This window comes from Tenebrio molitor, chromosome 8, assembly GCF_963966145.1.
Source record: "Tenebrio molitor chromosome 8, icTenMoli1.1, whole genome shotgun sequence".
NCBI lineage: Eukaryota > Metazoa > Arthropoda > Insecta > Coleoptera > Tenebrionidae > Tenebrio > Tenebrio molitor.
The window spans coordinates 3,826,038-3,840,697 of record NC_091053.1 but is presented as its reverse complement, the minus strand read 5'-3'; the positions used below and the strand labels follow the sequence as shown (position 1 = coordinate 3,840,697).

Sequence of the window (14,660 nt, the reverse complement as noted above, 5' to 3'; positions counted from 1 at the left end):
GAATAACAAGTTCATTGCATTAGCTGTCAACATATTTAGTGAACCGTGCAGTATTATATCGCACTAGTGCGACATACTTTCGTACGATCTGTGCGTTCACCATGTTACGTTCTGTGCGAAATAGTAGATATTTTTTTACGTGGTCATATAAAAAGTTCGTTTTCAAAATTCGCAATGTCAAGGAGTAAAGGGAGAAATTGTGATGAAAATTGCTCTTCCATCAGGACAAAGCTTTGGTAGACAAGATTGCAAATAATGTACATTAAAAATAATTGTTCACCCTGCCATATTACGAAAAATGTAATAATTGTTGCAAAATATATGGTTTTCCATTATGTTAACAATGTAATTTAAAATCTTTCCACACGTTACGGAAAAGGTTATCAATCTACTCCGTTAATATATTCTTCAGGACAAATAGAAACACGATTATTGTTCTTAAAATAGCATAGCTTTCGTGAATTCTGGCTCGTAAATCTGAATTAGCCATTAGCCAGTTCCTAAAAAAGTGGCTTTGTGAAGGTGGCTCACTTCTCTAAAATTAGACATATTAAAAAATTCAAATTGCGTTTTCATTATTCGTTGTGCGAAACCTTTGACATTTGTTGCCTGGAACAATATTTCTATTTTGGCAGGTACTGACTAAAGATAATATGCACAATGATTGTTTCCTGCAGCGAGGCTAATTCAATCAAAGTTAGGCAATCTAGAAATTGACAAAAATCATACTTATCGATATTATTTTCGTAAAATCTGGACCAGTTGCGACTGTTGCTTTGGGAAATCAATGCACAGTTAGAAGATTTGCGAGTGAAACTAACAAAATCCTGCTTTGGAACAATAAAATTTGTTTCACTGCACAAATTTTCGGTGCAACATGTGAATTAGGTTGTTTCCATTTATTATCAAAACTTTCTCTTTTGACTTTTGTTCTTAAAGTTAAAAAAAAACGAACGAAAGATGTCTTTGTGAAGCTCCCTAATAAGTTTCTCGGTTATTATGTCTTGTATTACAAAAGTTGATTGTTCTCTTAATCTTCTATAAATTAAGCATTTTTAAGGAAATTCTAACATCCTAGAACCTAAATCGAGAAAGCAAATTTAAGGAAATAACTTATCTGGTGGTTCAGTCTTCAATTTCCAGGTACCTTTCCTTTCACAGAGATATTTTTAATTTGCCGTAAAAGACATCGGATTTAAAATGGACATTATCTATCATGTAAAATAATAGTTATTTTTATATTAAGTGCGCGAAGAGAGTGTTTTTTGTGCATGAAAAGGTCTTTTACGCCGAGACGAAGGTCGAGGCAGTATAAGCCTTTGAATGCACAAAAACATCTTCGCGCACGAAATATAAACAATATTTTTTCTATAATTGATTCAAAAAATTGAAATTAAAAATTAAAATTTTTGAAGGAACTCTGAAGTTTCAGTGCAGTGACCATGTTGCTAGGTAACTAATAAAAAACAGTGCGTGAAATGAAAAACAGAAATAGTCGTATGCGTGAAATTGCATTTCCCACACTGTTTTGTATGGTTTCTATGGTTTCGATCTTACTAACAATGCAAAAAAAATACACGTCAAAAAATGACCCACTTCAGGCACAGATAACTATGCGTGAATTTCAATTTTTTGAATCAATTATAGAAAAAATATTTTATCCATTATCAATACTTGTAACTGTTAAATGTTAAACGTTGCCATTTATTTGAATGTCATAATGACATACTTTACCGCACTCGTATGGTAAGGTGAAATTTTTGTATTGTCGTGAATTCGCCTGTATCAAAATAGCAATAGCCGCATCGGCTGCAATCTCGATGTCTTAGGAAAGATTTTGTTGGTCTGTATCGCATATATTTTGCCAGCTTACGGTACTTATATCGTAAATAACTATTATTTCACACTTTGCGAAACTTTATTTCAGATTTTGATACATTCACACTTAACCAAGTTTTGTTTAGTTTGCTACAGAAATAAAGAAGATACAAAATAAATTTCTGGTGTAATACTTGCCAATGCCTCACTATAATGTTTTACGGAAACATGTAAGAATTCTTAACGTGCACACTTCAACACGGTGGCAGTTTTTACTTTCAACTGATTAACGGAGTTAAATGAAGACAATTGATGTAATAATTGATGTAAAATTATGTATGTACGCAACTTGTGTATAAAGCACATTTTTTACACCTGGATTATAACACTCGCTGCACTCGTGTGTGTTACCTTCCCACTTCTAAAAGAAAAGAGTGCTTTGAATACATCTAGCAGAAATAACTATTTAAGACGAATGCAATCGGTAGATACTTGTTGCAACTTTGAAAACCCACACTAATTAATTGCGGACGTTTTGGTTTTCCTTAATCCAACAGAATTAAAAGAGGAACACCCTGCCGAGACTCTGGCGGATTAATAAAAAGAAAATCCAGACCGGTTTCGCAATTACCACTTTTGAAAGGACATACATCAAAGGTAATTCGATGTAACATCGATTCCATCCCGACCGATATCACCACTAAATCCGACCTGACCGCTGCACGACGTAAGGGCATTATATCAACAACGTCGATTGTTTGCATCATCTCCGTGAAATGTAATTATCCCCGACTTGATACCCCGACGTTATTAGTTCTTCGAAGAGTGAAAGGAGGTGCAAAATTAATCGGCTGAAATGTTTTTTCGCGGGCACAAAGCAATCGGATTTGTAGATGAAAGACGAATTTCTGGGGTGGTTTCTCGGTGACACAAGACTTGTAAATTTGATCGAGACTGTGATAATCTGCGAAGGGTCGGCGAGACGACCGGCAAAAAGTGGTCTGTACACAGGAGCGATATTAAAAATAAAAACGAAAAACTTGTGGACGAAACGAGAAGTGCATCAGGAGTTGGCAAATTGAGGGAGACAGCTGAAGCGGCACCAATCACATTTTAATAAATTAAGTCGTTTCGCAGCAGCTAGACTGTTTTCGTCGAGTTGGCTTCTCGACTCCCTCTCATCAACCGATGAAGACGATCTTAATAAATTATTGCAACTTAAAACAGCTGCCAGCGTCACGTACCAAGTGATCAAAAAGAAAACAAATCAAGAGGGCTACCTCATCGTTTGTTTTATCGAAAAGTTTGTCGAAGATTGACTGATACGCATATGTACCAGCGTTTTATTGGTTGCCTACCCCTCGAAAAATTTATTAAAACATAATTAATTACATATAAATAACTAATGCTTTAGCTTCAATAATAAAACCCATTTTACCACTTATTTTGGAATAATTGTTGCTTACAATTACAGTAAACATCTGTAAACATTGCCGAAATAGAAAAGTTTTTTTCTAAGTTAACAACAGCACATCGTTGACGTTTCTTTGACATTTCCGCAAAAAATCTGCTTACCAGTGGCGACGCGTTTGGCAATAAAGTTCTTATGAATGTAAAATATTGTTCTTGTTTATTGATAATTTGCAACGCCTGCTTTGATCTGTTTTCTTCTTGATCACACTGTACAACTGATTTATCCATTCCAACTAACAATTTCAGGTTTTCTGGCGAGTCGTTCAACTTTCGTCCTTGTTGCGACCGTCGTCACACTTCGATTATTTGCATTTTTCATCCATCACATCGCGCATTGCATCAATCAACGTCGACCCGTTATTATTCGTGTTAACAGTCCGAGTTCCGGTTCGAAATGGCGGAAAAAGTACAATTCGATCGTGGACTTGCAATTTTTCCACGAGCGAACCGCTGCACCGACAAAGAGAGTCCTCGAAGCTTGGGATCGCTCGTCAAAAAGATTTATTTCCGGTAGGCTGCCTGTTCCGGGTTTTAAAGAGCCAACTCTTTTCTCGTCGTTATAATGAAGCCCTCGCCGTAAAATAAAATCTCGACGAATAATGCCGAAAGCAAATATTTATTCAACAACAGAACGCGCGGCATTACCGAACCGATAAATGTTTTATGAGGCCGGAGCGAGACTAGACACATTCGAAAAAGGACAAGGGCGCGAAACAGGAGCGGAAACACTCGGAATGTGATCAAGAGGAATTTGAATAAATCAACATGACAAAATACCCAAATATTTACACTTTAAGTTATCTTGTGCGGTGGTTCGAGCGGCGGCGGCGTTAATTCTTTTTTCCCGACGCGTTTTCGTTTAACAAGACCGTCGAGCAACAAAAGTAACGAGTAACGAGTTTTGCAACGCGAAATCCTTTCGCAGGCAATTTTTTTCCGACGCGTTTTACATTCTCCACTCATGAACCGGTTTTCATAAATTTTACCGTTTCCAACGACACGAACTCCTCGAAGCGCTTTTGGAAAATTGTGACGCTTTTATTAATGTGGGTGGATGTCGTGCCGGCGAACGTCAACAGTTCTCTTGCCATGTATTTGCAAATTATGTACAAATGATCGTGTGATAAGCACATATTTCTACTTTCCTATTTTGCTCACTTCTTACATCTTTTATTAAATTACGCCACTCCATATACGACGACGACGTAGACGAGGTGACAACACTTTTTCAAAACATGTAATAGAGATTGTCTTTTGGCACATACTTACTTACTTGTCTTTAGTCAAATATTTATTCTCTCTCACTATTGATGGCGATAACTCCTCTGGTTTTCTGTTTTCAAAATCGTGTCATAATAGTAGTTTACATAACAAGAATGGAAAGCAACAATTACACTAGTGTCGTAAAGCTACTTTCCTGCGACCACAAAAAACTGCATTATTATTTCTTGACATTGATATTTAGGAAGAAAAACAAATTCATTGCCTTTACATGGATGAGTCAAATCGTCAACTTTGACAATATGGATATGAAGAAAGCAAAATAAATTTGGAAGTTTGCCCAAAGTAATTCTGTATTTCGTCACCTTATTAAGAGATTTCATGACAGTAAGCAAAAACAACCGTTCTTGTCGTCAACTAAAGTTCTTAGGAAAAGTTTCGTGCTGTGGAACAATAAAAGAAATAATAGAGGATGGACTTTTTGGGTATTACTTCATAAGCGAAATATGGAGCCAGACATATTATCTAATCAAGATGGAAGGGAGGGAGCTTTGTAGATGCAAGAATCAAAATTCACGGCGTGAGATGATCTTATATCGTGAGCCCTCTTCAATTACATATTCACACTAGGTAACCTTTGTAGTTGATGTAAATTACGACGGATTATAAGAAAATATTTCGATCAATTGGACAGTCTGATCTCTCATGGAACACACTCATGTTACAATAGAGAATGCCACCGAATCCGATCGATACAAGCCCAAAATGTGGAGAATTTACATACATAACTGGTATATAGCGTAGTTATCTTGTCGCGCACTGAATTGATTCTAACAAGGTCTGTGTAGGGTTACTCCTCGGAGGTGGGTTCGTTTCACACCAAAAAAGGTGAATCAAAATAGCTACCTTCTCAAATACAAAAAAGATGAACGGGGAAAGAAAATACAGATCGGAATAATAATTAAAATGACTATTCCATTCACCTGTCATTTGTTAAAAATGGACCAATAAAAACACAGTTTTACACATTTGTTACCATGGTTTCTAAAAATTGAACCGAATATTCCCACTCGTGGAAATTGTATCGGTACACTAGTGATCGCAGCGATAATTTTTAACAAATGAATGCAGCCTTGAGAATTGCTTCCAAATGGACTCACGTGGCTTTTTTGTGTTGTTGGAAACATTTTCTTCGATTTCTGCGTTAATTTCTTCTTCTGATTTGCTGCCAAATTGCCAAAGTTGGTTCATGGAATAGTCATCCGAATACAACTCGTAGTCCAAATTATGTAGACTATTTTTCAAACTGGTTTCACTCATTCAATTGTGCTTGCGAATCTCACTCGTGCTAACGCACTGGTGGATTCATTCCCAAGCACAATTGATAATTCGTGACCAGTTTGAAAAATAATAATCGACATAATTTGGACTACTCGTGGTATTATAAATGAAAATTCTCATTGTTACAAAAAAATGGAGACTAGTTAATCACTCAAAACCACTCGTTTGGTAAAAATTGGGGGGTAAAAAAATCTTGGAAAAGTCAAAAGTCAAATTGGTCGAAGTCCATGAATAAAAGCGTAAGAGAGTGTGATGCCAGATTTTGCTGGAAGGAAAACCAGATGGAAGCCACATGTCAGGACATTAAAAAAAAAAACAAAAACAAAAAACTGCAGATTAACATAAAATTATTTGATTATTTGATCTAGATGATGCGTGTTGATCATAACAAAATCAACATTTTTTTTTGTTGGAAAATTCGAAAATTCCCCAAAATCAACATTTTTTTTGGCTGGAAAATCTGAAAATTCGACAAAATCAGCATTTTTTTTTTTGGAAAGATCGAAAATTCGACAAAATCCTAGTTGCATCCAAACGAAAACCGAAAATAAAATGTCTGCACTTTATTGATCAAAGCAGTAAACACCACTTCACGTCGAGAAAAATTAGAAGCAAAGAGAAAATAATTTCTTTCTCTTATTCATGAAGATTGCCAACGCTTTCTAGAATGACGACAATTTCCTGGATTGCCACAGGACATGCTAAGTGACCAAAAAGATTCCATAATGGCAACGATTTCGCAGAACTCATTTTCCGGTTGCGCGAAACCATCAAGAAGAAACCAAGAGATGAACTTCCGCGAGGAACTTTGTTACTTTACGATCATGTCTCAGTTAGGGGACCTCTAGTCGCAAAGTGTACTGTGTAGGAATCAGGCTTTGATGAAATCAATCATCCTCCATATAGACCTGATCTGGCTCCTAGTGACTTCCTATTCAAAAATTTAAAAAGAGCGCCAGAGAGCCGAACATTTTGAGATGAAGCCTGGTTTCAGATAAATCTTGGGTCGAAAAGGTTTTGTGATCAATGTGAACGTTATTTTGATGTTAGTGATGAGTAGATTGAAAAATAAAAAATGCATCAAAAACAAAAAGCGTCTTTTATTGCCCTTAACTGACACATATCGACAGTTACATTTTTTTTGCAAATTAAAATCAAGATATGAAGGACAAAATTTGCATACTATGATAATACCGCTGAGGGTATGTATTGAAAGTGAAAATATACTTAGTGTTTCCTATCGTAACCAATTTCTAAGTTGTAATTTGAGTCGATCGCTACTGTATCGAACTGCAAAATATCAAAAATTTAACTTATCACTTCGTGTTCTTACGTAAAGTTACAAAACGAACAAGGTAGTTCTAAAATGGATGTCCTAAAAGCTCCTACAAATTCAGTTTATTTATTCCTCCCTCGCATCCCCCGCGTACACTTCATTGCGAGCTTATATTTTCACTAATAAATATCAAGGATGTTTCGTGAAATGTATCTATCTTTAAAACTTAAGTTGAACAGTTTTAGTACTTCTCGCATGTTGTTGCCGTAGTTTACTGTTTCTAAATTGCTTCATATATATTTCAAAACATTTCAATATTTATTTTAACCTGTCAAATCCAGACGTATTTCCCTCCGAGATTATTATCCATATTGTGATTGATTTTTGTCCATAAATTATACAATGTTGTTCATATAATAATTGATTTGTTTGTGACTACACATTCTGAATTATTTCCAACAAAACTGATGAATAAATAAGCAAGTTACGGACGCCAACTCATTTTAATGTCGTTAAACGAAACGTATGCAATTTCACTCGATTACATTTTTTTTTTAATTGTACACAACATCAATAAACCAAAGAATATTTTATTTAGTTCGGCGATAATAATGCATTACCTTTCAAGCGTCAATTTTCTCAAATTACACCGACATTAACGACAACGGCACTAATGCTAGAGTTAAATATTTATGTACTTCTGTTTCTACGTATATTGCTTTCGTTATTTGATCAAATGTTTTCTTGTTGAAACCATTCGTGTCAACAGGATTCAAATCTGGGGTGGGCGCTGGCCATTATGTCCCAATTATAGAACAAACGCACCTTCCCCCTTTACTTTGTACTTTTCCTTCACCTTCATTTCCTCGATATTCACGAGCTACGCGTGAACAACAATTTTTTCGAAACATCAATACTTACAGTGTCCGAAATACTGCATCTGCCTGCGTGCCTGTTCTAATCTCGCCTCCTGATCCATAATGTTGTTCAGCATTTCGAGCTTCCTCTGCAAATCTGAAGCCTCTATATTCTCTGGATCTGCAACAGCACGTGACTTTACAAACTGTAACGTCGACTAAGCCCGACTTAATAGCTTGGTGTATTTTATGTGAACGAGTCTTCTCGAGTTGAGTGCATTGAGTGTCGTCCAGAATTGAGTCATCACGGCAAGCATGACAGAATGTCGGTGGATTCTATCGTTAGTTCCGTATCGTTTGATTTTTTTTTAAAGAGTGTCGTACAATCAAGAACAGTCACAGAGAGTCATAGAGGAAGCGCTGCAAACGTGTAAAGCGTCGAAAGTTTTGGCGCGTCGAGTTGACCGCGCTTGGCGGTCATCTCGACGCTCTAGAGCAGATCAAGAGAGTAAGTATCAAGCGGTGGTTTCAAGAACGAACGTACAGTATCTGGAAATGACGTTGTCGACATGCATTTTGACTAGAGCTAAGGAGCTAAAATTGAGAAAGTGCGTCCATTAGTAGTAGAGTTTTTACAGCTTGCGGTTACCTATGGAAGCATACGGTTTGGCAGCATCGTTCCGGCAGACGGTGGAGCCACGTAAGATGCTCCGCCAACCGGTGGGGGGGTCGCAGCGGCCTGTACACCACCCAATATGCAATGCTACGGCTATCTTTACGGCATACGCTACGGCTAACTTACAGCTAAACACACCATTCAAACTGGGCTCGCTGCACGACGCACCAGAACCAGAATATTTCTACTAATTTGTTTTTATAATTCTATTTATACAGGGTGTTATTGAAAGTTGTACAGATATTTTAACCACGAGCTACTGACTTCATGTAGAACTCGGAAAAAATATTTAAAAAATTCTATGTCAAAAAATAAAATGACATTTATTTTTTGAGCTACAATTTGTTTAAATTACTTTTAGTTGTCCTACAACCTCGTAGGTAAAATTTCGGCACATTTTAAAAATACACCCTATATATCATATATATCATAAAATGTACCCCAATGCGAAGTAACCTATAGGAAATAATATGCTTTAAAACAAGGAAACCGCATTGGTGTAGGTTTTATAAAATATGATATACAGGGTGTATTTTTAAAATCTGCCGAAATTTTATCTACGAGGTTATGGGACAACGTAGAAGACTAAAAGCAGTTAAAAAAAATTGTAGCTCAAAAAATAAATGTCATTTTATTTTTTGACAGAATTTTTTAGATATTTCCACATGAAGCTCGTGATTAAAATATATGTACAACTTTCAATAACAACCTGTATTTTTTATTTTTATGAACACCTATTATTCATGTGGCAAATTTATTTACTAAATAATTCCAAACTAAATTAGATCCAAATTTAGATCAGAATTCAACTGTTATAATTACCCCGCAACACCGGAATCCTTGTTAATTATTCAACCGCATAGAAACAAATTATAGAGCAGTACAGTTCGCCCGAAGTGGTGAAAGGTTGAAAATGAAATTTTAATAAATCGATCCAAGAAATAAATCACCAAAAAATCGATCCGTCCGAATGGTGTGCAACGTCGTTACAAAAGCATCTACTGTTATGGATACTTACTATGCTACAATATTCATTTTAAATTATAACAATACAGTTCAGATACAAGTTAAGGTAAACGAGTCATCAAGTACCTACTAGTGGGAGCTTTCGTGCTGGAAATAATTAGAAAGAGCTTGAAGTATCAACAATGATGATTTATTTATACATTTGGCATCCCTTTCAAATCGTGATAGTAATATTTTTTCCGATAGTACTACCCTCGATCCATGTTTTCAATCGTCAAGGCCTCTTCAAAAGCTCACCGTTCAAATCGCCCTTTGATAGATAAAACACAACCGGTGGAGCTTTCGCGCCGATCATTAATATGTTTTTTTTCTTGTTTGAGAGATGAAACGAATTCAGTTTACCTCCGGTGGATGTTCTCGAATAATCGGCAACAGAAAGAAAACGGAACAATTAATCAATTTTTTCATCACGATTCGAAAAATCGGGAGCATCCCCGGGGCAGATGCTTTTTTTTGCGTGAGGAGTTGACCTTTGCCCGAACTATTGATCAAGCTCTTAGGTGACATTTACGTCTTGCGACGGCTCCGAGGACCGCAGAATTTTAAAAAACCACCAAGAGGAGAGCTCCACCGGACGGAATTGATCGGAATCCGGTGGCGAAAAGTGAAAGAACTTTGGCGGCGCGATACACTAATTCGGGAGACGTGAGCCGACTAGCAAGGTACTTACCGAAGGGAAGCTCGAAACGACAGTCGACCAGAAGGGAATGGCCCGTTGGGTTCTTGGTACCCACCACTTCCCCGTCCCTCATAACCAGTTCGGCCTCCAGAGACAACCACTGCCCGTTCCCCTCCTGCAATGACGTGCACAACTGCTAAATGACTACTTCTAAACACGGGCTACGACTAGGAACACACAGAAATGATTTAAGGCAGGATTCGCCGCAAGGACGAACCTGGATTTGGACCTAATTCGCTTCGTTCCGTCCAGATTAAGCGAGGCGTTCGGATTTCAAATTTGCGCTCGAGGAGAATTCTGTTCTGCTCAAAATAACGTGTGTTAGGTTGTTCAATGAAACGTCTTCGTTAGATACTTGAAAGGAGACGTTTGTTGTCGATTCCAACCAGTGTTGAACAAATTAAAAAATCATTTTTTGATCCGATCAATTTCAACAAAACTAAGTCAAGCAAAGCCTATTCAAAAGTTAAATATTTACCTTTTTCCACATTTCTTTCTGCAATAGCAGCAAACAAAATACAGATGCTTAGGTACCGGTACAAAATTATAAATACAATTCACAATGCAATATTTAAAGTGCTTCGTGGTATTTTTAAGCAAAAACATTTTTGTTGCATCAAAATACTGGTGTCCCGAAAATGGCGCACTACCGGTGCACTACGGTGTAGAAGAGATTACCGTAAACGTGAGAAAAATGTTAAAAAAATTCTATTGAACTTATTTGCTAATTTGGCGGTCTTTGAAAGTGGCACCTAACAGGTCAATTATTTCGAAATAAATGTATCAAATTGTCACTAGTAATATCCCGAGTGCATGTCAAATTATCGACAATTTGACGTGCACGAAAGGATATTTTGGCAGACTATTTCCTGAGAAAAATATTTAATACCAAATGATGTTTGCTTTGTTTCTTTTTAAAATATAAAATTAATACCAAATGATGTTTTAATTAGCACTACGTGAAAATTTGGCACTAGTGCAAATTATCGATAATTGCACTAGCGCAGTATTATCGCTGTAATTCGATCGCTATTGGCTAAAATTCAAATATTCGAGCTTTGTGATTGGCTTACATTTTTCGAAGGAAATAGTCATGAAAACTATGTACCTCTAATCGTATACAGAGTGTTTCTGAAATACGTGTGTTAATTTTAACTGGTAATAGAACTCGTCAAAAGGAACAACTTTTCTATCTACCATTTTGCCGAAAAACGATGATTCATTCCAAAAAAAAATTGGAGAGATTTTTCACTAAAATAGCCCTACGCCACTAAATACTGCAATGGCTAATTGAGATCAGCGCTAATATGAAAAAAACATCCATTTTCATCCAGAAAACGTGTTTTAACGCCGAAATCGAAATTCAAATAAATCTACCCGTATAGCAAAAAATCCACTTCGTAAGAATCCGAGTGTTTCAGGTTTTTAGGTAGCTTAGTTTTGGAGATATGAACGGTTTTAGGAAAATTTTCCTAGTATTTTAAGCCATTACGCAACGTTTTTCGCCAAAATGGCAGAGAGAAAAGTTGTTCCTTTTGATGAGTTCTATTACCAGTTAAAATTAACGCACTTATTTCAGAAACACCCTGTATATTATCACACAGTACAAGATCACTCGCTACCAATATCCGATCTTGCATAATAGAGAATTTAAAAGTTTGGAAATCGTAAAAATTATCTTAAATCCACTACAGCAACACTGCAAGGTAATGATGTACTTACGAGTATATCTTTGTTTACATTGTCATGTATCATTTTTGCAGTAATTGATTTTTTTGTCTGAAAAATTGTTTCTATATTTTTTTCATGTACATTTAAACATCCTCGATAAAGTAGGAAGTAGTGAGTGAGCCATTTTCGGGACATGCTTTATAAACATCTTTCCAGTTTAACAAAAAAAAAAAGAAATTAATTTGAATGGGATCTACAAATAAAATACAGACAATTACAAGATGAGTTTTTGGAACTAAATTAAATTAATTAGAGGTGCATTGGATCGAAAATTTATAATTGCTACTTTTGCTCTTCAACAAATTTTAAAAATAAATACAGGGTGGTCCCGATATAAGCTGCCAAAAAAATTCTGGGTCATTAGAAGGATCTAACAACTCCAAAAAACCCCTTTTCATTAGGTCCAAAACGATGGGGACAAATTAACCCCTATCCACACCCATTCGACGCTGCTGACGACAAAAATACGTACCTACGCAGGAATTAATTGTTGGTGTTTGTAAGGATGACAGTATCTAAGCAACATAGGTACCTGAATCGTTTATGACAAATCTCAAATCTGACAAACTAAATCAAATTAATGACATTTATTAAAAACGCTGTACACTGTGTGCGTTAATTCACCAGCTTATTTAGGTGCAAAAGCTGATTTTGTAGACTGAGATGAATGAGTAATAAATAAAGTGGTGTTCTTCAATGTGTAAATAAATGTAGAGGTAGTGTGTGCAAAATTGTGGAAGAACTGTGTAATAAGAGTATCGTCTTAATTGTGGTTAAATAGCCAAAATAATGTATTGAATAAATTTATTTACACTTTACATATTCGTACTTTCAACTCTAACTGAGAATATCTACTAACTAATGAAAGGTAAACTAGACTAGAAAAATGATTTTATAATAAATGTTCTGTGTGCCTTCCGTTGGCATTTAAGCACATTTGAGTACGCCGGTACCAATTTTCATAAACAGAATTCAGCATTTCTGGGTTTTTACGAATGTGGTTCGCGGCGTCTGTTACGCGTTTCTGGAGTTGGCCTTTTGGATTTATTTCAACTTCGTATACCAAATCTTTCGTGTGGCCCCAAAAATTAAAATCCAGAGGAGTTAAATGGGGGATCGGGGACGCCATCGTATTGGAATCAGTCAGAACCAACCTCACATAAATGCTCCACAAAAGTACAACGGGACGGAAGGACTCCTTCAAGAAAACGTTCGCCGTATGGTCGCCTTGCCGGTCTTGAATTACCACGTATTTCGCCATAGAGTAAATGCAAATCGGCGTATTCTTGTTTTGTGAATTACATAACTTTTTGAAGGATTCGCAAATTTAAAATTAAACTTGACAAATGTCATAGGTGTTACAGCTACCGTTGCTAAAGAAATTGCAGCCAAGTAACCAGAATTACCTTTTTAAAACCGATTAACTCATTAGCGTACAGCAAATTTTGACCAAATTTTCAATTATTTTTATCTCGAAAACGAAAAGACTTTTATTAGAAACATTTTTTGTGTATGAGTTCTACTCATCGTCACCTATTACTGGATTTCTTCTGGCAGGTTATATCGGGACCACCCTGTATAGGTTCCCCAATAAAAGTGTAGATACGTATGTATTTATCTACTATCAATGATTCATAATGTCAAATTTTATATCATTTATAATAACGTATTTTATTGTACTAGTATGACAAAATGACATTTTACCGCACTAGTGAATTTTTCGTACTTATAATTTTCTAATCTCCAGTAATAAAATGGCACGTTACGATACTCATATCGTAATAGTATAATTAAGATAAGAGTCTTGTGAGAAGCATTTTGTAGCACACACGAGTTAGGGCACAACGAGCTTGCGAGGAGTGCAATGCAGGAGTAACTGCTGCAAAATGCCTTATAAAAGAGATATCGTACCCATTTTTTTTTTAAATTTGGAACTTTTAAGCCATTGTTAAGTGAAAATTAACAATTTTCAAATTTGGGGAATTTTGTCGTAGTTACCAACAAATGTCGTATTGCTTGGAAAATTAAAATATCAATTGTTTATTAACGAATTAAAAATGAGCGAAGACAATTTTGTTTTCGTGCCTCCGGCCGGAATTTGGTAGTTTGTAGATCTCGAAACCATCCAGAAACACATGTCTTGCCGGCCTAGTCCGGCAAAAAGTAGGGATTTTGAGTTGTTATCGGTTTCGGCTGGCATTTGTTATCAGGATGTTGTCAAGTGGCAATGTCAATTTTGTGCATGGCTTGTTAAAAATGTTTTTCTACTGACAACGTACAAATTACAAAGAAGCAATATTTAAGTAAAACGATAGTTATAACATAACTAATACAAGCTGTTTATTTTAGCATTTGATTTATAAAAAATGTGTATGTTTACTTTTTAGGTTCCTGCGATGGCAACAGAAAGATTAATCCTGGTAATATACCAAACAAATAACATAATACAAAGAACTGCACAAAAATGTTTAAGTGTTGCCAACACAAAAAAAAAGTCCCTAATACCAATTATTAAAGTAAGTGCAAGTCGGCACAAAAATTTTTGTGCGTCACGCGTCCAGA

At 36.0% G+C, this 14,660-nt stretch overlaps 1 protein-coding gene across 9 annotated transcripts in view; it reads right to left on the bottom strand.

Annotated features, from left to right (window-relative positions):
* Window positions 1–14,660, bottom strand: part of unc-13 — a 307,874-nt gene that overhangs the window by 164,865 nt on the left and 128,349 nt on the right. For 4 of the 9 annotated variants that reach the window (XM_069056444.1, XM_069056445.1, XM_069056446.1 and 1 more), the window contains exons 5-7: window positions 10,359–10,482; window positions 8,636–8,725; window positions 8,051–8,167 (exon numbers count right to left, since the gene is read on the bottom strand). The exons of 1 other annotated variant lie outside the window; for it this stretch is intronic. In XM_069056444.1, the coding sequence (XP_068912545.1) occupies window positions 8,051–8,167; window positions 8,636–8,725; window positions 10,359–10,482 (331 nt within the window). The remainder of the gene's footprint in view (window positions 1–8,050; window positions 8,168–8,635; window positions 8,726–10,358; window positions 10,483–14,660) is intronic. 4 more of the 9 variants (XM_069056448.1, XM_069056449.1, XM_069056452.1 and 1 more) reach the window with 2 other exon arrangements.